Below are 26,959 nucleotides of genomic sequence, written 5' to 3'. Positions count from 1 at the left end.
ATCCATGAAACAACCAGCTTGTAATTGAACATATGGGAGGCTGAGCAGATAGACATCAGGCCTCCCAGGTCACAAATCTGGGAGGAAAAACACAGAAAATCGACCCATGCCGCTTCCTGTTCTATGTGTGGATATGATTAAAGTTTTGGGGGGCTTTTGTGGCTCAGAGCAGTGCTAATGTTTAGCTAGCAACATGTGATTATGACTTCTCAGGCAATTAATGAGTCCCAGCAAGTGTTTATCTTCAGGGTGTTTTAAAATGCTGAAAGCATTAGTACTCCTTTAGCTGTGCAATGCAAGGAGTACAGGAATAGTGACAAACTTATATTCTTTAAATTTATGAAAGATAAGAAATTAAATTCAGGCATTGGCTTTTATAGGGGGTTATTGTAGAAACACTTAATGAACGGTGTAAAAGAAACCGAACAATTAACACTGTAAAACTATACTGTGTTTTAGATTACAATAGGTACACTATAATAGCAGTTTAATGCAGAGTACTTTACTGTAACCAAATTTATTTAGTCCTTGCTGCCTAGTGACCTGTCCTTCAAACTTCCTTCTTCCTTTAACATTGACTTGTTTTGCTTCCAATTCAAAGCTGGAGTAAGTTCTATGACATCAACGTGATGATCAATTTTCTCAGACTTTCTGAGGCTTCAGAGCTGCAGGAGATATTCTTTTGTATTGAACTGTTTTTTGTTGTAGACATACCACTCATGTAAATCTCTGGATAGGCCCTTAAATTGTTTTTCGGTGACATGGCGCTTAGCTGTGAAGCCAAGAGGTCATGTTTGTTGCCTGTGGTTGTGATCCTGTGGGATGTGTGTCTGTGTGCGCTCTCTGTGCCTCTTTTGGAAATTTTGAAAGATACTTTGCGTAGCTTGGCAGAAGGCAGAATTGGACACAGAGTTGTAAGCTTTAGGGTTGTACAGTAGTGGGGATTTTAACAGTATTGTCAACTACAACAATGTCCTCTGCACAGGAAATAAGCAATTGAATACTTCTCCATAGTTGAAAGCCAAGATAGAGTTGTGCACAGCCAGTAGGAATTGAATATGCTTTCAGTATGGATGTTCATGGAGTGTAATATTTTTCTTCAAGATTTGTGATCCAAACTATAAAAAATATATATAATGCAGCTTTGGCTATTTTGCACACATCATGAACAGCTGTAATACTCTCCTCCTCCTGCTTTGAGGATTTGGATAAGTTCAGGAACACAATTTACCTCTGGATCATTCAAGGCCAAATCCCTACCACAGACCAAAAGAAGCTTATTGTAACCTGGCTGGCTGCTTGAACTGTTAAGCCCACATCCCCAAACCCTGAGCTACTTTTCCTCCCCTACACAGTACCGAGGACAGGAACCTGCTGCTAATGATGTTGTCCTCATTCATTCATTAAGATACTTTCTGGTGCATGTCTGGACCAACCTTTACTTTGTAGTTTATTTAATTATTCTGTGCTTTTAATGAAGTCTTGCATGCCCTCTAATCTGCAGAGAAGCCCCCTCCCCTGCACTCAACCAAAACAGATATTTTCCTTTTGTCTCCTGACATTTTCATGAAGTGGTCATTTTTCACCTTGAATCATTAAAAACAAGATTGAAATCTTAAATGTCAAACTTTGGTCCTGCTAATATTAAAGTGTTCAATTGCAAAGCTTTTATCTGTAGTGATTTCATTTCATGTAATAGTGTTAATATCCGCATGTCGACAGGCACATGGTTAAACTCAGATAAATTAAACCTACAATATCTTGGCTTTAGAAGCCAGACTGGTCAATAACTATGGTGCATTTGCAACATGACGTATGACAGATGTTAATTCCAGAACAAGACTCTCTTTGGCAGTGCAGAATGCTCCCTTTTCTTTTCACCCCCAGTCTCTTATGCCGTTTACATGAGATAACTGGAACATCTGTGAAGGGACTGTCATTTAGACAGATGCAGGTAATTAATATTTAAATACTATTAACTACTGCAGTATTGACCAAAAGCAGTAGTGAGCCTAGAAAAGTAATCTGCCAACCCTGACGTGATTGCTTATAGTTAGATAAGGAAGTGCAATATTTATTGTTCTTATGGTTCTCCACATTTCTATGGTCTAAACACATCTAGTGATGCTAGTGGATAATACAGTAGCCTAATATGTTTCCTGACAGTAATAGAATTTTATTTTGTACAATTTTAAGTATCAGGGCATGCTGACCATGTAATGCAATGTGACATCCCATGTTCCAGTCAGACAAGGACTCTTCATGTGATCCATCATCTTTCACGATGTCATTTCCTTTCTGTGCTATACTCAATACCTATAAAGTAAACATTGCCAACAGCTACATATGAATGACACTGATCTGTAAATGTCATTTATGGCTCCAGTTTAAGCATAAAAGATGGAGATTTACATGCACTGCTAGCGTATTCTGACACTGGCCTCATGCAAATCTGCTTTGAAAAATGATTCCTATTTTCTGCTCGCACTCTGGAATTGGATAAAAAAAAAAGAGGAGTTTTCTTTAGAGAAGGTGAGGGAGTGCTGCTGTTTTGCATTATCTCAAATCCCCTGCATACTGTTAGTCCACCCACGAAGGATGTTCCATAATGTGTTACCTGAGGATAGAAAAACTGCGTCGGACTGACATCTCCATCACCCATTCATTTTGTTTTGTTGCTATTTTTATTATTAGTGCATGGACTTCAATGAACTCCACCCATAAAAAAACAATTCTAGTAAGACAGAGTGAATGAACACGGTTGTCAGTTTATAGAGCATTACATTTCCAGAGTAAGCAGTCATAGTGGTAGGTCTTTACTGGAGTAAAAAATGCAACACTTCACTCGAACATTTACAGTAAGAAGGAATAAACATACAACAGAGTAAATATTACCACTTCCAAATGTGAGAGGTTACAACAACAAATTTACTATGGATGCAATCAGCCAGCTGTTTCCATTTCTATTATGAGAATGATATCTTAACTCTGGATGCTTACTGATACCATGTATTGGTCTGATACCAGTGTTATTGTAACGACTATACTTGTAAAGTAGATCATACTTTGGTGATTTAGGTAACATATGGTTCAACTTAAACATATTTATAGAATATAAATTAACACGAATGAAATAAAAGTATGTAAAAACTATTTATTTATTTGGTTCATAAAGACACTCATTAGGCTGCTGCACACTGCTGTTACTTGGAGTTGGGCTAGTTTTCCCTTTTTCGTGCACAGCTCTAGTTCCAACTAGTGTCCTTATAAGTTCTCTCAGAATGAACGTAAAGAGTAAATTTAATAAATAAATAAATAAAGCCAAAACATGCAAGACAAGTGGTCCCCGTAAAGGTGGGAACAAACTTGTTTCAACACTTGGGGCAAAAACACATAGTTGAGTACAAACAGGCTAAGAAGACTCAGGCAGAGGAGATGCTAGCAGCTTTTGATGCGCAACCCTTGTACAGCTGCTGTTATTGTGTATATATTTATTTATATTTAGATTTCTTCATACATTCTTATATAGTTCTATATTGTGTATTGTGTATTTTGTTGTACAGTTATTTTATTTTCAACTTTAATTTATATATTTTATCTTATTCTTCCCAGTTAAATTTACCCTTCATTCTAATTTGTGTTGTACAGTTATTTCATTTTTAACCTTAATTTATATTTTATTCCTTCCTAGTTAAATTTACCCTTTTTAATTTTTCATATTTATTTCCTATCTTATTCATAGCCTTTTCTTTTTTGTTTTCTTTAGGTCACGAGCAGTTGTCCAAGCATTTCACTACATATCGTACTGTGTATGACTGTGTACGTAACAAATAAAATTTGAATTTGAATTTGAACCCAAAAGGAAACAAATGACTCAATTGAGCACTGCTGCAGCACTCGCTAGTTTGATTTGAAATTAGTGATGCATGGTGGAAACGAGGGACTTTAAGTAGCTACTTAGGCTACTTTTATTCTTACATTTGACCCATGTTGCATCACTGGACATAAAGCTGTGTTGCTGCTATATCACAGTAACGCTGCTGCTAGCACCTTGTTTCAGTAGGTCCACACTTTGAATTCTGTCTGTTATTAATGACAATATCAGCAAAGAATAGGAAATGCTCCTCATTTACTTAGATATATAAATGCTACTCTCTTTAAGCTGAAAGTGTTGATAAAGCTGTTTAGTATTTTTCCCTACAGTATATTGTTATAGATATCATGGCAGATTTTCTTTAAATATTGTTGAGGATATATCACCCACCCCTACCGAACATTCAAATAAAAGCTTTTGGCCTTGCTTCGAATACCTCAGAATTACTGACCTTTTGCTGTTAGCTTTTCCTGTGCTACATTAGCCCCTGCCATTAGCTGCTGCTGTGAGATAGTGAAGTAAACACAGAACATCTCAGAACTAAACTGAATGGATCGGCCCATAGATTGACTCCACGTCACCAATATCACGGTGAGGATTGTTTCGGTTTTCTGCAAAATGGATCAAAAGCTCTGACTCACAGCTAAGTGAATCATTCATTAACATCTCACACTGTATTTGCTTTGTTGTATCTGAAATTAAACTCATTAGCTGAATTTAGTTAATCACATTCCGCACTAAATTTCATTTTTTCTAACATATACTCATGACACAGTTTGTCTGTTATATGCTTTGCAGCTTGTTCAGCTCATGAGTGCTGTATGCTGTATAGGGATAGATAAACAAGACCAGATGCATAGTGAGGAGCTGTAACTGTATATGGTGCATGTTGATAAGAACAGATGAAAATACCCCTTTACCCAGGTTTAGAATTTGTGCATAAATGGAATAAACAGATGTATTTATGCTTCCAGAGAATGAGACAAAGTGACTGTTATTGCAAAAGACTGTGTCAAAATTCATTTTGTACATCGATAATTCATGGGTTTTCAATATCACATGAGCTATAACAACTGCTAACCTTATACTGCTATTATATTTGTTAAGCCTGCAAATACAGTATATACAGTATATTTTTAAGATGTATTCAGCGACTTGGCTTTCAAGCTCTTTTCACTCTGAATGTGTTTTTATATCTTGAGTTATCATTTCCACAATTGGCATCACTTCAAATTACAGAGAATTATACATGTTACCCAGCTTCAAAGTGACACGAATGATGAAAGCACCTCATTGAATATGAATTACTCCTGTCTCAAGTTATGCATCTTGCTCGATTGAATTGTCTTTGTTAAGACAAACTGGCAGGACCTACATTTACACACATGAAGTACAAATCACTCAGCAATCCCAATAGGTGGCTTACAAGAGCAACAGAGATCCTTTTAGCAGCACTGTGCAGGAAATAAAAAACAAAACAAAAAAAGAAAGCCAGGGAAGGATTGGTACGTTGTGGCACCCACAAGAGGCTAATGCCAACCTTCAACTATGTCACTTCAGCCCACACAGGCATCCTTCCTAAGTGCTGCTCCTGTGAAGTGATGTCTGTTGTCATGGTGACAGTATGTGAGCCTGGCATTGCACGTCCTCTGACTTCACCGCTGCCTTCCTCGCTCGCTTCTTCCTTCCCTCTCTCCCTCGCAGCCTACCCACATTCTCTCCTTCCCCTCACATGCCAGCAAATCAATCGCTGAAACAAATGTGAAGTGATTGCAGAAGCGCAAGCTTCTCGCAGCATCCTTACAATTGCGCAAGAGAGCAGATAAAATTGCTGTGTGGCGTGGAGTGGGTCGGGGGAGTGGGGGTGGTGTTGGGAGGGGATGATGAGGCGAGGGTGGTGGTGGTAGAAGGTTGGGTTGGTGGGGGTGTTGAGACAGAGTCTCTTCAAAATTCAGCACTGTTTCATTGCTGAGGCAACTCTAGGATGGAGCTTAGTTATCTTTTTAGAAAATACTGCTTAAGCTTCTCTGACAAGAAGGAACAGTAGCAAAGTACCTTTGTTGACAATGATGACTTCAGTAGTTTCACTTCAGAATAAATGCCAAACATGCCATGCAACGCAGAATGGGGGACCTTCCTATAGAGACAACTTTGCATAAATCTCCTAACAACTCTTCTCCCCACCTAATAGTGAAAATGCATTTTTCCCCTCTTCTCTTAAATGTAGGCAGTAACCTATTGGCAAAAGGAGACCGAGCCTGTGGAGTTGTACTGTGGCTCTGCACAGGCACTGTGAAATTTTAACACAGATGACCGTGCAGTTTGTGTGAGTGTGGAAGGATGTGTACTCGTTTTCTGTGTGCGTGCGTGCTTTTTCATCTATCTAGGGCAACACTTTGCTGAGATATTAATTTAGCAGTGTGATTTATGACCATGTTCACACATCATTCTGTCGAAGCAGGACTCATCATGGATGGCGAACGTGCCTGAAAGTGCCTGTGAACGTGTGATTTAGTCATTATGTATGCTTTTGTACTTGCTTTTATACTTACTGCACCTCCCACCATTTTTAAAAGGATATCCAACTGAGTGCTAAGCCCTTTTTTGTTATTTAGCTTTCTGTGTATCCCTCAATAGTATCTAAAAACCTTATTCTTCTAACAGAAATTCACGATGTAATAACTAATCTCTTTAGCGCCATGCTCTCTTCATCTCTCCACCAGACACAGTATATCCCAGAGGCTGTTATACCCATGGGGATAACCTCAAGCCCTGCACTGTCAGTTAATGGCTTCCTATGCCAAAGCAAGCAAAGTCATCTCTAGTACGCAAAGCACTTCTTCATTGAGATTTTGTTCAGTGGAAAAAGGTGGAGGAAGGAAGGTATAATGCAGATCTCGCAGAGTTTTTGCCCAGTCCTGCACGTCTGCTGTCTTCCCTCGTGTTTATCCTGAACACTTCTGCAAAGGCTTTGCTCAATTTAAGTATAGTAGCCACGCATCAGCTGTTCAGAACAAGAAATGCCCAGAATCTGAGAAAAACTAGTTGACTCGTGCTGTCAGCAGCGCCCACTTAGAAATCCAAGATTTGTGCTGCAGTAATTAGCGGTGGCTCTTGAACGAGTCTATATGTGTCTGCTCAGCATCACATGTGTTTCTTTTTGGAGAGCTTGCAGTTTCTTTGGCCAGTTCAGATTTTTGACATCAGGTCAGAACCTACAGATTTAAAATTTGTCTTGTTCTGTACCCCAAGAAACCCTACCTGCTACTAAGAATTCTTCTGTGTAATTATCAATAAATGTTCATGATTAAACTTTTTTACTAACTAACTTCCAATTTGTTCATATCTACACTTGTTAGAAAGCCTGCTGTAACTCTCGCTCAAACAAATATCAAAATAAAGTGCTCCCAATTGTCGCTTTTCTATATAAATAAAACTAATAACTGCAGTATATTCCACTTCATCTAACATGAACAACATGTCTGCATCTCTCTGTAATTAGCCTAGACCACCAAAGCATTAGTCTGCTCTTCTGTGCCACTATGTTCAGCTTTTATGGGCACTTGAAACAATACTGAATGAGCTGAACAGGCTGTGTTAGAGCTGAGGCAAATAAATGTTGAATAGAATTTACTTTAGATGAAATTATTGCGTTGCAGAAAAGGAGGAACCAAGAGTGACTATATGAAGGTTGGTAAAGCCTTAGAAAAATAAGGAAGAGTGCATCAGATGATGCACATGCGATTTAGTGGCTATTGCACTTACATTTAGAGAAATGATGTCAAATGTTGTTTCAAGAAATAAACATCACAGTTTTGCATTTATTGCATTTCTGTATAGCATATTGCTACCAATTATCAAAGTTGCTGTCTGCACTGCTGCCGCCTGTAGTTACAGTCATATGATAAATAAGATTTTCACAGGACTCTGTTCTTTTCGGGGGTTCTGTAGGAGTTTTGCTGCTCTCCTTGGGTTTGTTGCCCTGTTGTATTGCCCATTCTGGGCTATACTTTAGCTGTTGGACAGATGGCCTAAAATTTGACTCTAAAATAATTTGGTATACAGAGGAGTTGTTGGTCAACTCAGTGACTATAATGTGCCCAGGTTCTGTGGCTGCAAAGCAGACCTAAATGACAGCTCCTGCATCACTGTGGGTGTTAAGAGTTTGTGCTAATATGCTGTTTGGTTTTAGCCAAACGTAGTGCTGTCCATTTTGTCCAAAGAACTTAGTTCCATAAGATCTGTGATTTGTTCAGATTCAGCTTTGTAAACCTAAGCCGTGCTGCCATGTTCTTTTAGAGAGAATAGGCTTTCTCTTGTCAGGCCTTCCAAACAACCCATACTTGTTCAGTCTTTTTCTAATTGTGCTGTCACGAACTTTAACATTTAACATGCTAACTGAGGCCTGTAGAGTCTAAGATATAGCTCTTTGACTTTTTGGAGCATTGCAGATTATGTCTTGAGGTGACAGTATATTTGCCACTGCTGGAAAGATTGTGGGTTTGTGTTAGCGCATACCTGAATGCTCCAGACTAGCAAACTGGCAAGACGTCAGCTTTTATAGAGGACCTCACACTCACTGATGATCAGGTAATCAAGTACATTTGCTTAACAACACCTGACTGCTTAATTTTGCTCTGGACTGCATAGAAACCTTTTTTCACACGACTGTATATTTCTGATGAGGTGATCATACTGGGCACAGGGTAACAGACTCTGATGTACATGCATATTTGACACTGATCTCTTAAAATGTTAGCAGTTATGGCGAATTCCTGTTTCACAGAGATCAACATACAGAATGTCATGCATATATGAAACAGTGAGAATCAGTTGAATTCAGAGCCAAACAGAGTTTTCCCAGTCTTAAGAAATACCAACCTCACTTGCCCAAATATCTGAATAGAGAGAGACAGTTGGTAGTCCTTTTTACTTGTCTTTCATGTCAGTTAGATGTGTTTAATCTTAAGCTGACTGAAGCCTAAAGGAAGCCTCCTCAAATGCCATGTTCACAGCTTAAGCTGACCTCCTGGCCTTATTTTCATCATTTCTGCTTCTCCCAGATTCCCTCCATTGCTATTTCCCTTGTTTACAATAATATTACTCCCTTTTTATTCAGCGTACTTCCTAAGAATAAGAAACGGTCTTGTTCGAGCTTTCTAGCGCCTCTTCAGCCATGTGATTACCATGCGACGGTTGCTAAAATATATGTTGGAGCACAGTTTATATCTGTCTGTCTTTTGGTTGTAATCAAAGGTCTCTCCGCAAAGCAGAAAAGCTTCCCTCAACAGCGTTTTTTTTTTCTTTCTGATGCTAACAGCCAGACTCACCGTGGATTTTATCCTCCAAGCTCAATTGGGGGTTAGCTTGATTGTGTGAAATTGCAGATCAATAGTCGATTTGATTGTTTAGGGACTGCTGTGTCAGTCCCAAGTTCTTCAAGAAGAACATCAGTATTTTAGTGATTTATTCTAAAAAATAGTAAACATAGATTCCCAGCTGATTTTGACCACAGACATTCGATATCCATATTACCTGCAGGATTGAAATAAATGTTAATGCGTGCCTCTTTTTGTTATGTTGTAGGTGTATTAATCAAACGCATCTAGTGTATTTCCCTGTGGTGACACAGGTGACTTAACACTACACAGATATCAGAGATTTATCAGCTTCACTAAAGGAGAAGTGGTGCTCTAGGCCATTTCATCATGTTATTAAACGAAATGACTAATCTTGTATAATTAAAAATATACTACAAAATCAATTTTATTGGATGGTCTGGTGGAATATGATTTCCCTCTTGCCTTCGGGACCCTGTTTTAAAGTAAAAGGAAATATTAAAATCATTAACTAGTGTAGGTAGATGTAATAAAACATATACTGAATTCTTTCATTCCAGGATGTTGTGATTTAAATGAGTTGAGTTTTGCTGGTTTCTGTGCTCGGTGTGCTGATGTGGAACCATGTAGTTATTAAGTTTGTTGTTAAGTTTGTAGTTGTGGATATTAAACAGCTAGAAATCCCTGCTTCTGCCACAAGAACCGAAGACTTCAAAACAGCTTATAAATACGCCAATAAACCTCAACATATTAGTGGATGTGCGGCTCCTCTTGGCTCATCAGAGGAGTCCATGCAAATCTGGTAATAGAGTCTCTGAATGCATTAGTAATGCTCTCCAAAGAGGTGGGACCTGGGTGGTGTTTCCATATTGCTATCCATATTTATATCATAAGCCACATATCAACACATGCTGATAATATTCATGAATTCTGTAGCTAGTGATCCAGCTGAAGCAGAATAGCAAAATGTGGCTGCCCCCCCTCTGCGGTGAGTGCCTCCTGTAGTGGGTGTCTTACATGTTGATGTATGTGTGGGTGCACGCGTGCACTTTTGTGAATGTGTGTGTCTGTTGTTGTGTGCGTTCCCCGTGGATTTCTATGATGCTACCGAGGTAATTGGATGTGTGACGCCCACCAAAAATCCCCTTTAGCCCTGGGCAAGCGCTCTTTCAATCCCAGCATGCCTCTGTGGAAAGCACAACCCAAAGGAAGGCTTATTCTTTCAACTGGCAAACATCAAATGGTTCCCTGTTCTCTCCATCACAGGCTCTGTCTCTCTGCTCTGCTGTAGCGTTAGGGGAAAGCCCATTAACATGTAATGACAAGACCGTACACATGCGTGGCAGTCGTAGAGGAACACAGAGTTGAGGATGCACACTGTGCTCACCACAATTTTCCTCGTTAATAAACGTTGATTTTTTTTTTAGTGACAGCTGTTAGGAAGATTGGGGAAATTATTGTTCACTTGTGGAGCAGATACAGCTTTAGGGCAGAAGCTCGAAAGTATGAGGGGAAGTTAAACTGTCCCTGATGGGTGGAGATGTGCCTAAGCCATGGAAGACCATCAGAATTTAATTAAGGCAGTTTAGCTGCTGTAGTTTGAACTTTGATTATGTAAGGAATGATTAATACATCAATAATAGCTTCTAAACAAGCAGCAGAATGAGGATTTAAGTTATTTGCAGTATTGTGTTGTAATACTGGATACTCCTGTGGAGATGCGCTGCTGTGTTTGCGGCACAGACATGGCACGTTCAGTTCTTACAGCTGGTATATTTAAGGATTGCAGCTACAGTTATTTTCATCCAGGGTCAGGAAGTGAAACTGCATAGGCATCATTAGTGTTTTTAATGCTTCTTTATGCACCCCTTCATTATCTTCTTTCTCTTCTTCTCTCCTGATACCACGTTTTCTTCATCAAAACTGGCAAAGATGATCTTCAGGCAAAGCCTCACAAAAGTTGTCATATGGATTTTTGAATGCATCGGTTGTCGCAGCCACTTGAATTCTGCGGCAGAGCTGCCAAAAAGGAAATGAGGTCACATCTTAGCAACGCTTTGATCTGTCAAAGCCAAAGTATATGGAGTTGGAGCCTCATTTGGAGCAAGCACAAAAAGGAATTAAAAAGTAGAGCGTTTTGCATGATAGCTGTTAGTATTTTTTCACTGACTGATTCTTCTGTCTGATAATACTGTGGGAGATGTCATCCATGACCGCCAAATATGATTTTAGAGTTTTAAAAATGTCACAAAATTAATCAAGTGAATTTTAGATTGTTTAGAATGTAAACAGGAAGTGAGGTCATGCCTCGGAAATTCACAAAAAGGCCAAATTCGGTGTAAAAAAAGTGTAATTTGACCCTTCAACAAGTAACATAACTCTAAAGGAGTCATTTTTTACTTTTTTTTCAGTTTGAATCCAAAAATGGCAAAGATGCATTGTTCTTCTTTTTAAATCCAGCATATTATTCATAGTTGAGAATGAATGACTGCCTTCTAGAGGATGCCATAAACTGCATTTGCAAAAGCAGAAAGATTAAGAAGCTGAAAAACGATCAATAAGGAAAGACAAACGCTACTGATGCCTACACAGCTTTGCCGCTTAGCCCCGAATTAATTACTAAACAGTTTTTGATAAACTTCTTCGACTAATTGAGATTTAGGTGATGTTCATCTTCTGCTCCAGTTGTCATTGATTTCATTACAAAGTAGTCTGGACTTCTCAACATTCAAATTTACAAGGCTTTCTTTCCCTTTGTGGTAATTAATGTTAATCCCCTGTGTAATACACAATGTGTGACGTTTCTTTAGTGTACCAGAGCTAGTTTTTTAACCTGAAGGTTGATTAATAATGCATGACAAAGAGGGGGTCATAATAGGGTTGCTTACTCAGGAGGATTCCTTGTTTAGGAAATTAGATTTTAACTGCAGGTGAATATTAATCCTTACAGTAATTCTCCTCATTAGATCAAGCACACATATGAGCATGCTAAAAAGAAAGCGCAAACTCTTTAAAGTCTACAGTTTTACAAATCAGAGCATAAAAAAAGTAAATACTACCTCAGATGAACAACAACACGTGTCATATAACAGAATGTCACTATTTATTTAATAAAAACTAAACCAAAATACAGAATCAGTGAGGTCCTGCTAACTTAATGTGCTTGATTAACTGATCGTCATTACGTTGGAGTCCCTGTGCTGGTCTGATGTGCTTTAACTCGGTGAAAACGAGGAAAGACATCAGCAATGATCTTAGAGAAGCAACTGTTGCAATGCTATTTGCAAACAATATGAAGTCTAGCATGAAGTCTACAGTAAGAAGATTAAATATATTCAAGACAGTTGCCAAGCTTACTGGGAGTCGACATCCAAACAAATTTACCCCAAGGTCAGACTGTGTAATGCTCAGAGACACGGCAAAAAACCTTGAGAGCTACATCTCTGATGCTACAGCATGTAAAATGTCAAAGTTCATGACAGCACAATTAGAAAGAACTGAACAAGTATAGTTTGTTTGAAAGGGTTTCCAGCTTAATAACACCACAATGATGTGAGAGACTGATAACATCATACTGAAAATGATTTCTTCTTATTGCTGCTAAAGGTGCTCATTAAATAAATCGCAGCACTGTGTTAAACGTCACATGTTGTTGTTTAAATTTAAATTTAGGTTATATTTAAAATTAATCTTAAAACTTTCTCATGACCAGATGACATTATGTCCTGATAACTTAAATCTAAAAGAACTTAAAGAGGCTGTATTGTTCTCAACTGGTCACACGTGCACAAACATGATGGCGTGATGGTGCACGTCCTGTTAAAACTGTTAAAATCTCTCCAGCTGGCAGTGTCGGACACTTGTCTGTGAATATGTACATTTGTGTGTGTGCCTGTGTAAATGTCGTCCATGGACATTTGTATGTGTTAGCCTCTGCAAGCTCTCTTATTCCAGCAGTCGGGCCTCCTGCTGATTCACACACTGTAATGGGCAGAAAGAGAGAGAGAAGGGAGAGGATCCTTCTTTTCTTTCCTTCCTCTGTTGTTTATCTATTTTGATTCATCTCGGGATATTTCCGTGACCTTGTTTTAGAAATTGCGTAATAGGCTGCTGGAGGTTTGGGCAGAGGGCAAGGGGTGTGGAGGCAGCGGCGGCTTGAGGCTGGACACTGATCTAAACTGTGATGACAGCTTAGGCTTTTTCTCTCTCACCTCCTCCATACTCTTGAGGGGAGGTGAGAGTGTGGCGACAGAAAGAAACCTTAAAGACATCAGGGGATTTTTGTCATTGCCCCAAACACAGTTTACTAAGGAAGATGTTAGTGAACAAAAGAGCACTCTGAACCGTGCGCTTCACTCACACTTAAATGGAAAGAATCACACTTGCACGGCTGGCTTTCTGCTCCTTTATGTTTCACTCCCATGCTCTCTCTCTCTTTCTCTCTCACACACACACACATATGCACGCTCATTCAGGGAAAACAAGAGGGAGAAGGCCTATGACTCATTTATTTCACCATTAAGTGGCTTGTTGTACATGTTACAAGGTTATTTGCCGCAGCCGAAGTGGGAGTAAGCCACGATGATAACGTCATTAAAACGCCAAGAGGGGAACAGCTGTGGGAATTGCTCACTGGCTTGTCTGATGACATAATATGCTAAAACTCAATAAATTATGGCATAAAATTGCATGGTCACACACAGTCCAGTTGCAGCTGTGAGTACTGCAAAGATCTTCTCGAGGAAGCTGAAATAGGGTTCGATTTTTAAATGAACCGATTCAATTAGGAGCGGGCGATATAGAGAAAAACTTCCATCATTGTGTACATGTGATTAATGGAAGACTTAAAGCAAGTTTGCTTGTGTTGATTCTAGTGAAGTAAATATCTGAAAAGTCACAAAAGTGATGAACAAATTATATACAAATCCAATACTGCTGCAAAACAAAATGATCCTCGCTGATTGGAGAAAATGCTTACAATGGTCTAACACACATAAATAATAAGAGCTAGCCATGCGAAATATATATATTGATATATAACAGTTTTATTTCCAATATATGTCTTTTCTTATTGCAGACTAAGTGCAGCGTTTGTCACTGACACGTTCAGAGAGAAGACAAAATAACATCATCTACTGCAGTGCCGTTGAATACCCCTATAGTATATGGTGCTGTTTGATTCTCTTAATGTTGCTTGTCAGTTACTGTCAAATTAATGCATCGTGTTATTGCGTAGTATTGCATTGCTGTATTTTAACTGTGTTCATGCTGTTCATCTACTCGGAGCACATTCTGTTCATAAGGTCCAGACTCTAATTATTTAGACTTTTACACATATCGCCTTTCACTTGACGTCCTGTGCTTTAGCACATTTAATTTAAAATAAAATTATGAGTTCTGGATTAAAGTACCAGCTTTAATTTGATTAGGTTTTTATTGTGCTGCTATTATGTATAGAGAAAAAAAAATACCCTCTCATTTGGGAACACTGTATCTTTATTTAGGCCTTCATTAAAGACGCAGGGACTACAGTTTTGTGTGATGTGCTGATACAGATTTTGGCAGATTATCACTGAGACCATATACAGTGCTTAACAAATTTAGTGGACAACTCGTCTTCAAAGCAAGAACACACAAAGATTTTAGAAATTTGTCAAAAACTTGTTTGAAACTAAAAGTTATATTTTTAAACTCCAATTTTAAACTCGACACTGAAAGGCTGAAAATAATCAAGCGTAACATTCAACCATTAAAACAAATTTTTCTGTTCATGAATGCAAGTAGATAATTATAATTTGACATTTTAATTTAAAAAAAGTAATGAGAATACTATTTTTTGTAGAACATTAAACTGATTTGATGGTCTGATTTGCTCTGTTATCACAAATGCTTTCCCTCATGGTTTGGCAAATTTTGTGTCTTCACTGACAGCGAGGAGCTTCCACACTAACAGCGCGTTACGGCATGTGGCCGTGAGTGCATGCACAATTGTTTGTATTCACTGCTCTGCGTGTGCTGGACATGCATGAAATGGACTGGCTTGTCATGTGCTGATAGATTGCAAGGCAAGTCCAGAAAGCTGATATTAGCCAGAGCCAGTGTTCATCAGTGCATCTTCCTACTGTAGAGGGCTGCAACAAACCTGTTCCCTGTGCAAGTTAGGATTGTGGCCTTGACTCACAGCCACTGGCACAGTTACCCCATCACTGAACCTCTGCTTTGCTTGATCCATTACTGAGCTGTGATACCTCTGACTGGTGAAGTGTTTGAGATGAGATCCACCACACTCCATTAAGCAGTTTCTGCTCAAAGGGGGGTAAAGTAAATCAGGTTTACTGCAGTATATTCTTTTTCCGGCTTCATTGAATACATGTAGAATACTGCCTCTGTCCGTGGTAATAGCACAGTTTTATGGAAGGTTGCGTCTGAGTCTAATGTTTGCAAATAGATTTTGGCCTTGTAAACCAGGCTGCCACAGTGCAAAGCCAATGCCTTTGCCAGAAATCTTTAACATACTATTATACTCTCTGTTTTGTCCCTTGCATTTTTATTCTATTGCTGTTCTCCTCAGTTATGCAGTGCCCCCCAGATATATTGGCACTCTTGATAATAGCTAAACTCCAAATGGCGTATAAAGATAAAGAGGAAATAAGGATAGGGTCCATATTCTCGTTTTGAAACAGTAATTGCTGATATTCTGTAGACAAAAGGCCATGGTTATGAATGTTGCACCCCGATGCTTATTGAAGTCAGAGTAACACCCATCAAATTCAAAAAGATCAAGCTTCTGTGATAATATGCTAAATGTTCTTTGCAGCATTTGAATAGATTTACCCCAGATGTGCATTCATTTGACATTGATATTTTTATTTTATTTTATTTTTTCAGGATGAATCCTCCTTACATAGACTGTTAATAGTTCTTTTTTTAGATTTATGTTGACTCTTAATGTAATACGTTGGTGCACTTACATCATCAGCTGACATTACTGTACTGTTAATTCAATTCAATTCAATTCAATTTTATTTATATAGCGCCAAATCACAACAGCAGTCACCTCAAGGCGCTTTATATTGTACAGTAGATCGGCACAGGATACAGAGGAAAACCCAGCAATCATATGACCCCCTATGAGGAGGCACTTTGGCAGTGGGAAGAAAAAACTCCATTTTAACAGGAAGAAACCTCCAGCAGAACCAGGCTCAGGGAGGGGCGGGGCCATCTGCTGCTCCGGTTGGGGTGAGAGAAGGAAGAGAAGATGAAAGACATGCTGTGGAAGAGAGACAGAGATCAATAACAGTAGAGCAGTATGTCATGGCATGCTACTGCATGGCCACTGTGACATAAAAAAATTGACTGACATTATGTTTGTCAGTCTATTTAATAATGGATCATCTTTTATATTTTATGGTGGGTTTCTTTGGAGCCAGCTCCTCTTAGACAGAATAACTGGTTGCCAGCCTCCAACATGAAAATAAAGCATAGGGACATTTAAGGTTATTCCGCTGGTATTGGTATAATCCAGCACTGCTCTCCTTATTTGTTGGCTTCACTGCGGGGGTGCAGATTCTTTAAAGAAAATCATTTTCTGAGGGGTAAAAGGGCACATGGGGCTCACTTAAGAGCAACCCGCTTTGTTCTTTTGCTTGTTTGCCATCTTATAGTACACAAATGGGGACAGATGAAAAGACAGCAGAGTGGGGATTTTTTAATAAGGGGATTTTTTGTGGCTACACGTGATTGTCAGCAGTAGATGGATAAACCCAAGTAAAAGATTCTCTTGGCAAATTGCCCTGGTAACATTATACGGCCACTGAATTTCCATATGTAAAGATAAGAAAAAAGTCTCTGTGTTTATCTTCCTTGGTGGTATTAAGAATACGGGCTTAATTCCTCCTCTATCATTTCTATCTGTTCCCTCCTGTTTATTATCCAAAAACCAAGGTGCACGGTGTAAGCGGTGGCTCCTTTGACTGGGATTCTAAGAGAAAGTATTAGCAAGCGTGGAGAGGAGAGAATGCTCAGCAGGAGGAAGATTAAATTATCTTCTTTGAAGGTGTGCTGGCACTTTCAGAGACAGAGGCCATTATTAATATGCAGTGACACATGCATACATCGAAAATGATCCTGGACGCTTCGTCATGGATCATAAAATTCCCCAAGGTGCCTTTCGCTCATCGCATACTGAGAGCCGCCACCACAGCTTTTATGAATCATAGCGATTCTGCCAGGATATATGGAAGGAGGGCAGAAAAAGAGGGAAAATGGCTCTTGTGTTTTATTAGATTGCCCAGGCAAAATTATATTAGTTTTGAGCAGTTTGACTCCGTGGCAGACCGTTATTCCTCTCCATCCGTGGGTGACAGGAAGGCCAGTGAACAGATTGTTGGGGTTTTTCCATGGCTTGCAAGAAGGTTAAATGGGTCACGTAAGCCGCTGTCAGTCTGGGCCGTGGTGATCTCATTTTGTGATTTGTTGCTGCTGTCTAAAGTTGAACTTTTATCTCAGCCACTGTTTTCTAAAACGAACTGTATACTGTATATTGCTTTAGATGGCTGTTTGAAAGTGTGGAATCTTTAGTTACTCTCATCAATTAAAGGTAGCTGCTTGTTCAACCACCACAATGTCATCTCTTAGCTTCATGATTTCCCCGTAGAGGCATCTATATCTCCTTTACCACTTTTTCAATTCTCAATTTATTCATTAGTTACTTAATTCCATTTAATATGTTACGCCCACAGCATGCTCATTGTGCAGCGTGATGGAAGCATCAACAACTTGGATATGTGTAACCAGAGGGTTACACATATCCATGGAACAAATGGGCATCGACTGTGTAATTGGAATTTCAGCCCTTTTTATTTCCTAGCTCTGCCGTTGCCTGGTAGACAGCCCAAATGAGCCATCATCCATGATTGATTTTCATATTTCAGGGATGCCTACCGTCACTAAGCACTAACTATTAGAGAAGCTCTGCCATCCCTATGGCATGGAGTGGGCCGTTAAGTACAGAGTAGGAAACAGTTTGGCTTAAGCGCTCTCAAGCTTAATGTGTAATGTACGCGCAAACAGGGACACATTTAGTTCTGCGCATGGCGATGAACTATAATGCACGAGGCAATAAAAGCCATTATGATCCGCAATCCGAGCTGACTTTCAAATTATCCTGTTGGAAGTTTTCGATTAAAGGTGGCAGCTTTGGGTGATTCACGGGGTAAAAGGGTACGTCTGAGTTAAGCTGACACAGTTGCACTTGAAGTCCGTTTTATGTCGCAGTGTTTTGCTTCGTGATTGCTCACTGTAGAGTAAGTAACAATGTGAGGGTTTTTTTGTTAATAGGAAGCAAAGTTGTAATTTGGCTCATTAATGTGATTTAATTTCACCTCAGTTACTCCAATTTTTTTACTACATTTGGGAGCCATTATGAATCATTACGTTGGTTAGTCGGCTGGGCTTTCAGACCCCTAGATTTAAGATATCAGCAGCACATGCCTGCAGTAATTGATGAGGCAGAATTTTGTCTTGCAGGGGTGGTGGGAGTTTTCCTTTTCTCTTGGTTGGACTCTTTTGAATGGCAAGCCCGCTATCACTGACACAAAATAATTATTGTCTGTCTTATGAAGCTGGTTTCTGGATGAAGCAGCTATGGCTTGGGAATTGACACGACATTATTTGTCACCTTTCCAGAGCTTCTGCTTTTCATTTTGTATTTATTTATTGATAAATGACTCGGTTCTTGGGTTCAAATACTTTGTTTGATGGATTGTGGCAGATAACGCAGCCATCTCATTCAGATTATTCAAATGGGATTGGGTGATATCCAAGTACTTGACTGGGCATCTGATAATTCAGTTCTTGCAATGAATCTGCAGTGAAAGCCTCGTTGTTAATATTATATATTGTTACTCTAACATACGCCCCATTCATCTAAAAGCAGGAAGCCATTTTGAAGGCATATTGATAAAGCTAAATAATTAAAAATCTGTCTTGCCATCTGGCATGCCTGGTATCGGCTAGATGTTCAGCCTTGCCTTTGACGTACACCACGAAACACCAGACCTTCCTTTTGAACCTTTAGTCTTTACGACTGGACATTGATTTACTCCCTCTGTGTTTTCTGGATGAATGATCAGGGCAAAGGCACTTATCTCACTTACTGTGTGAAATGGAGTGTAACCAAAAATGTGATTCTGTATGGCATATAGACTCACAAAATGTGCCCGCACATACCAGGGCGTGTGTGTGTAGACAAAGATTTAGAGCAACAGGGCGACATGGCACAATCAGGCACAGTTTACTGTGCGTGAAATGAACAAAACAGACACATGCTCCTCCCTTGCAGTGGGTGTAGTGTTTTTTTTCCCAGTTTGCTCACGGCTAACATGTAATGGCTCTGTGTATCCTCCAAACTACAGCGTTTGTTCCTCCTTGTAAGAACACAGTCGTTTCCCCCCCTAAATCTGTGTTCAGGTATTTTACAAGATAAAAGATTCAAAATACGGGTTTCTGATAAATTTGAAAAAGAATCTATTATTATCATGAAATGTGAAATAGATGCTTTGTTGATATTTTACATATAAAAAAATACAACAGATGTAACCACGTTGGTAGATATGCCCCCCAACTTGCAGATCACAAGTCTTTACATATAAAGATACATTTGCTACATCATGACACATAAAATATTTAAATGGAATATTTTGTAAAGGGTCACGGTTGGGTTGAACTGACCAAAACTTTCCACTGCTGAGGTTTCAAATCAGAGGTCCAAGTGGGATTTGGGAGGCGTGGGAACCCTAAGATCAAGCGTGAGCATGTTGAAAATAATTACTCAGAAAAAAGTTCTAATATTTTTTGTTAGCTCCAGTGGATGTTTCCTTGTGCACAGACTGTAAATGGACCGATACTTACCAAGCATTTTTCCACACTAACAGAACACACAAAGCACTCTTTTAAACTACAAGTCTCATTCAGTAACTCATACACATTAGTACAAGCACTTTCCTCTATACCTAAGCACCTTGTCTAACATTCTCACACACACACTGACACTTCGATGGATGCATCAGGGGCAACTCTGAGTTCAGTATTTTGTCCAAGGATGCTTCGAGCTGCAGACTAAACGAGCCGGGAAGCAAACCACCGATTGGTAGATGACCTACTCTGCCTCCTGAGCCACAGCTGTGATCGCCTGACCTGTGCTGTAACTCTGATATTCACTCTTCTTTGAGGAGCTGAATTCAGCAAGAATTGAATTCATTGCCATTCACTGGCTGATTTTCAGCTGATAGACATAAAAACCCAGTCTAAAAGGTAGAATTCAGTGAATAAATCTGCATCATCACCTTAGATATAGATTCTCTACCATCCATCTTAACAATAACAAAACAAAAATAAAGTGCATCACTGCAAACTTCATGGTAATACTGCAAACTAATCAGTTTACCCTGCAGTAGTTTTTTTTGTAAGACATTTAACAAAGACAGAGAAAATCAGACATTACATATAAGGTTTAAATTTCCCATTTATCAAATCTCACTTTCAGAGCAGTCTTATGAAAATACCCTCTCATCTTCATTTCCATCTTTTTTCTTTTTTTGCTCTATCTGGGAAATACAGGGGTACATTTAGCTCACAGACACTGTAAGCTGCTATTACATTTAGTTACTCATCAGTTAAGGGCGCTGGAATTCTTTTCCAGTCCACTTAAACCTCTCTAGCAAGTTACAATTCTGTATTTTCCAACTCCAGAGAAAGGCTGAGGGGTCATTTTGTTGTCATCTTTAAAAAATTGAGAAGGCTTTCTCTAAAACATAAACCACAACTTTTCATGGAGGTCCTACTAAATTTGTACCTGCTGAATTAGACATGTACCGTGTCTAGCGTACCTGGCCGTGTACCACTTCTTATACCAGAACGCGTGAACACTCACATTAATCCACATTTCAGGGCAATATAAATGAAGTGTCCCATGTGTATGTGGGTGTGTTGATATGTAGTGCCTGTTGTGCCTGACCTTTAACCTGAGGAGATGTGAAATATTCATCCCTTTCCAGCTTCAGGCTACTCTCTTCCTGCAGCCCTGTAGGCTCCTGCCATGCCCTCGGGGGGCAAGGTCCTGTATTATAAATGCAAGATTAGAGGTCACTGACAGCGAATCAGAATGCCGTTTTGCCAGCGGGGACCCTGAGGCTTTGCTTTAATGAAAACTCTGTTATATTCAGAGGCCACGAACGCATGCCTTTAATAAACCAGCGGATGTAATATGGCACTAATGTAATTCAGAGGTATCTTATTGTTTCATTTCAGTGATTTAGATCCTCCATAAGGTCTTTGCCAAAAACAAAATGTAATTGCTAACGATATGAATCATTTTCGGGGTGTGATCTGATGTCCCCATGAGGCCCGCTGTCATTTGTAATACAAAAAGTTCCAGACTTGCCAAATGCAATAAGGGTACCATTTTTACATTTATTGAATTTTTCATCTGTAATAACCCTTATATGTCTTTTTGCGCCTCCCACTAGATTAATGTGAAAAGTGAAGAACACAAAGAGCAATTTGGATCAGAGCTGTCTTAGAGTAACTAAAGTGCACAAAAGAGAGAGGGAAATCTATCATATGAACATTTAAGTCTGACAGTTCCAAAGAAAACTCCCAATCCTCTAAAGGTTTATACTAAATTACAAATGATGTAATGTTACAATAAGTACAGGAGAGCCAAATTTGAATTCCATCAGTTTCGTTTGACTTGTACAGTCAGTCAACATTAACAGTTTCGTCTGCTATAATCCGTCTTTGACTAAACGCCTTATGAGACCTTTTCCTAGAAGTGAAACAGCAGGATGAATGATCGCCATGATCACTGGTCTTTTTCTTCTTTTTCTTCCCGGACTGATCGGGCCACTAAAGCTCTGCTTGCCATTTGGTGGCTCCTCAGCTGGAGAACTGAGGGTCCTGGCTGCCGAGGAGACATTACAGGTCGCTCCGCTTTGACAGGTATCTATAGATGCCATTGACTTTAAATTAAAACGGGGTGTGAGGTAATCAATCATAAGAGTGCACTTTGGACAAAGCTACAGTGTGATGCATGGGCTTCCCCTGCCAGACTTCAGGACAGTGCACTGCGATCAGAGCTAAATTACCCCAGCGACCTGCGCTCCTTCTCCTCTCTCCCGCTGTCCTCCCTTTCAGCACGCTGCCAAACCCTCCCATTTTACACTCCATGGAGCACCACTGTTTTTTATTACCTTACTACACCTCTGGCACAACCACTTCAAAAATGTTGCAGTTTTTACTTTGGAGTATGTTAGAACTAGAAGTGTAGTGCATGTTGGAGTGGAAGTTTATTTCTGTGCCCCAGTAAATTAAAAACCTCCACACCAGCATAGTTCGCATTCAAATCAAAAAGGCAGTCACAAGGTCATCCTTTAACATCAGCACCTTGACATAACGGGTTATGTAATAGTGAGATGAGTCTTACTCCCAGCTCCATCAGATATGGGTAAACACTGGGTAGCCAACAAGGGTGCCAGGAAAACTTGTGTGTATTTCTTTAGCTCCAGGGGTATCTGACAAAACAGCAGTAATTGGACGCCCTGGGATGAAAACATGTTTGTAGAAAATCTACAGATGACCTACAACTGATAAGACTTCTTTTTGTGTTCTCATGTTTCATCTTTTTCTTGCATAATGTCAGATAGTGAGGCAACTGCTCTGAAAATTCCAATCATTTGCATGTTCAGCGAAGTTTCTGATCTAAGTTTACCATTTTTAAATTGCTGAACGTGAAATCATCTTGCTTTCTGGATCTATTTTTACCTTTTCTTTTTAGAGGGTTACTTTACAACAACATCCTGCACCTATGAGGGATATTCTGATTGTTTTTACAGCACTGTGCAAAAGTCTGCGACACCTCTCAATTCTTTATAGTTTGCTAGGAACATGTGGAATAGTTGAAGCAATTTATTGACATCTGTCAAAGATATGTAGAAATATAGGACATAAGGCAAAAACAGAGCTTGTACAATTGTAACGAGCTTGGAAGTCAAACTTCGGTGTGACCACCTTTCTTATTTCTTTAAGTAGTTTTCGGGAACACTTCTCCAGGTTTCTTGAAGGACACTCAAAGCTCTTCTTTGGATGTTGACTGCCTTTTGTTCTGTTTTCTGTCAAGATGATCCCACACTGCTTTAATAATGTCCAGGTCTGGCCTCTGGGGAGTCCGGTCCATGACTGATATTGTTCCACTATGTGTTTTTCTATCCAGGTATGCTTTTACTGCATTAACAGTGTTATACTGATAAATAAAGCTGTTGCCAATGAGTAGCTTTCTAGATGGTATTGCATGGTGGATACAAACTTACAGACTTTTTGGTTCATAATGCCATCAGTTTAATGCATGGCCAAACCATGACAAAGCCTCTGTTGTGGACACTCACTGTTATTCACTGTACCTCTGTAGGTGCATCTCTCAGGTCCTGTGTCAGGTCTTTACTGGATTTTTTCATTTCCTAAAGACATGACTTTCAGATACTGTTCATCTGCTGGTTTTTTGGTTTTTTTAGTCATGTCAATTCTTCTTTTTTCCCGCACTTGTCCAGTTTCCTCAAAGTTGTTAAGGACATGCTGCACACTGTGCCGAGATATGCCAAGGTTCTAGCTAAGATGGCTTTGAAAATCACCTTGTTGATGCAAAAATTCAATTTTTATTATGTTTGGCATTTTTTGTTGATTCAACTAAAGAAATGGGAACAAATGATGTGTTTTTTTTGACAGGCTGCAAGTAGCAAGGTGCCAATTTAACAAAAATCTAAATGGGTTCTTTTCTAAGTTATCTGCTATGTGAAGACACAACATTAGTTAATCTCTTGAGTTAGCTGCCGTTTAATGCCCAAATGTTCGAGAGGACAGAGTTAAGTGGCTTAACCAACAAAAGAAAATCTTCTAAAAATGAACTGGCTCTTTAGAATCAAGATATGACAAAAAGAGGGGTGGCTCAAGACTTATCCCTAATACTGCACTCTGTAATATTAGTACTTTTTTGACATACAGGATTTCTTCCAATGTTGTTTGATGCTGTGCTTATACTTTCTGACTGACAAGACTGCACTCATGTCTTATGTAACTGACTGAGTGTGCCTTTGAATACTGACTGCTTAGGGTAAAAATGGCACAAAATATCTGTGGCTAAGCAGGAGGGGTTCTGAAATTCAAAAGCATGGTTTATTTTATCTAAACATCATATAGCTTATAAGTTATGCAGTTTGCATCTATATAGGCAAATGTATGAAAACAGTGTAGTTTGGCTGCACTGCTTTCCCCCCTTCTCTTCAATTTCCCCATTTCTTAATTTCTCTTCCTAAAAAGTTTCACACTAGACAAGGTAACATTGCTCAATTTCATGGTCTAATGAGCTTCTCGTCACATGAGGTATGATACTGGCACACAACAGCATGTCAGCTTAGTTATGGGAAAGGGAAAAATATATATATTTTAGCTAGTTTCTTGTGCCAAATGGTGTGGAAGACTGCCCACGCTAAACAACTACTGAGAAAAATAAACTTTAAAGCTACTCAGAAAATTGTGCTTTTGTGCAGATATGGAAACTGAACCATGAGCTATGTTGAAAAGCTTTACATTTGAGAAAATGTGGAATATCTACATTGTTTCAGCTAACATCCTCGCTTTGAAAATCTCAGTGTATGCTCTTTTTACGGTGCCATTCTCACACGTCACTGTGCACACATATGCTAACTCTCACTGCCAGCAAAGCAAAAGCAAACACTCACGCAAATGATGAAAGGATTCATAATCAGAACTGGTGAACTGAAGAAAAAGCTAATGAGCATATGCACTGGTATAGTGCACCAGCACCATCTTCACTATTTTTCAGCACACGCTCCCTTGAAAAATAATCAACTGCAAACCCGCGTTATGTCTAAATGAAGCTAACATGATTGCCTGTCTCCTGAGATGAATACTTGTGCATTTTCTTAAACCCTGATGGTTGCTGGAAGAAGTACGCCTTCCTCAGTTCCCCTTTTCCTCCATTGTTTGTCAGCTTTAATAAACGGAGATTAGAAGGGCAAGCACACAGTAATATGTAAAACGATATGTTATTTCTTTTGCTTGGACATTTTAGCATTGGATCTAGATTTTTTTTAAACATACACCAGTGACCAGCAGTATACTCAGTCTTTATAAAAATCTACTTTTGACTGACAATGTTACCTCACAAACAATGATAGTACTAGACTTGATTATTGGTAAACAAGTTAAGTGCTTACATTACTCATTATATTACTGTATTACTTTCATTTGCAAACACTGACAGGTGCAGTAAATATTATTCATCATCTTGTTTAAAATGCAGTGTTCTGCTTAGAAACCTTTTTCCCACCACTGCACCTGTACTGCATTGGCAGATGTTTCAAATTAGATCAAATTCGATTTTGTATTTTTCCTGTTGGCAAAACGCTCATAACAGGCGACAGTGTTCTTTACATCACCGACTGAGACAAACTCAAAATAGGGTAAGGCTGCTTGATTTGTATGGCATATTGACTAAATTGGGGGAGTCGGAGTGCTCAGCAGAGTGAAATCAACAGATCAAAAAATATAGTAAAAGATAGGCTTACAAAAAATGCTCAATATTCAGATACTAATCAGCAGAGATGGGCAGTAACGCGTTACATGTAACGCGTTACTGTAATCTGATTACTTTTTTCAAGTAACAAGTAAAGTAAGGGATTACTATTGCAAAAACGGTAATTAGATTACCATTACTTTCCCGTAGGAACGCTGCGTTACTGCGTTACTAAAACCGTGATTTTTTGCAAGAATGTCTCACGACAGTGACATAAGCGAGTGCGCCGTTAGTGACAACAGCTGTGTGCAGATCAACAATGGATCACATATCGATTGTGGGAGAGAGTATGAGCGTGCAGCGTTTAAAGCGTGGAAGTACTGACCTTACTTTGAGTTTGATTCCATAAAAAGTGACCAAAACATTAGCGTCCATCGTGCGTGGGAAGAAAACTTCTTTTTACAGCGAAAAAACCCCTAAACTTCCGAGCAAGCACCGAGTGCGCAACGACGTAATGGGAAACTCGCAGAAACTCGCGGATTCTTCAACTGACCGCGGCACACCTGCACCAGGGTAAACCTCCGCCTACCCCAGTCCTGCTTTACAGGTGAAAATAGAGCAACAGGACCGCTGAGTCTTTGACTTTATTTATGTTCTGCTGTGTTTTACTTGCATCTACTTGAAAGACTGAGTGTAAACACAAAAAATATTTTATTTTATGTGCTGGAATGTGTAGAAAATAGGTTTAAATGTTAAACTAATTTATTCAAGTCAGAGAATGTTGCATATAATTAAATTTTTGCTTGATGCATAAAGTTAAAAGATTAAAACTGATAAAACAAGTTAAAAAAAGAGACTTTTCCATTTGATTACATTTTGTATGATGGATTATGTAGAAAAAGTAGAATTGGGCTGAAAGATCTATCGCTTTATCACCTCTTCAGGTTGTAAATCGTGTTTTTAAAAAGTAACTAAGTAACTAAGTAATTAATTACTTTTGAAAATAAGTAATCAGTAAAGTAATGGGATTACTTTTTGGGGGAAGTAATCAGTAATTAGTTACTGATTACTTTTTTCAAGTAACTTGACCAACACTGCTAATCAGTATTACAAATCAGTATCCTATTAGATACTTGCTTCTAACAGTATCAGATCCAA

General features: G+C 39.1%; 1 protein-coding gene and 1 long non-coding RNA gene across 6 annotated transcripts in view; one reads left to right on the top strand and one right to left on the bottom strand.

Moving 5' to 3' along the window:
• The window catches only part of LOC309688687 (MAM domain-containing glycosylphosphatidylinositol anchor protein 2), a 201,327-nt gene that overhangs the window by 5,076 nt on the left and 169,292 nt on the right, over positions 1 to 26,959 (top strand). For 2 of the 5 annotated variants that reach the window (XM_082504583.1, XM_082504582.1), the window contains exon 1: positions 21,353 to 22,212. The exons of the other annotated variants lie outside the window; for them this stretch is intronic. In XM_082504583.1, the coding sequence (XP_082360709.1) occupies positions 22,059 to 22,212 (154 nt within the window). In that variant the 5' untranslated portion in view covers positions 21,353 to 22,058. Of the gene's footprint in view, positions 1 to 21,352; positions 22,213 to 26,959 lie in introns of those variants that run through there. 5 annotated transcript variants of the gene reach the window in all.
• Positions 16,045 to 26,831, bottom strand: LOC309688707. Its single transcript, XR_014271151.1, has 3 exons — positions 26,187 to 26,831; positions 21,230 to 21,331; positions 16,045 to 16,483 (listed from the first exon to the last, which is right to left on the bottom strand). It is a non-coding gene; the product is annotated as an uncharacterized lncRNA (long non-coding RNA).

This window comes from Aulonocara stuartgranti, assembly GCF_965226115.1.
Source record: "Aulonocara stuartgranti genome assembly, chromosome: 15".
Taxonomy (NCBI): domain Eukaryota; kingdom Metazoa; phylum Chordata; class Actinopteri; order Cichliformes; family Cichlidae; genus Aulonocara; species Aulonocara stuartgranti.
The sequence above is the reverse complement of the archived record's forward strand: the minus strand, read 5'-3'. Positions and strand labels throughout refer to the sequence as shown.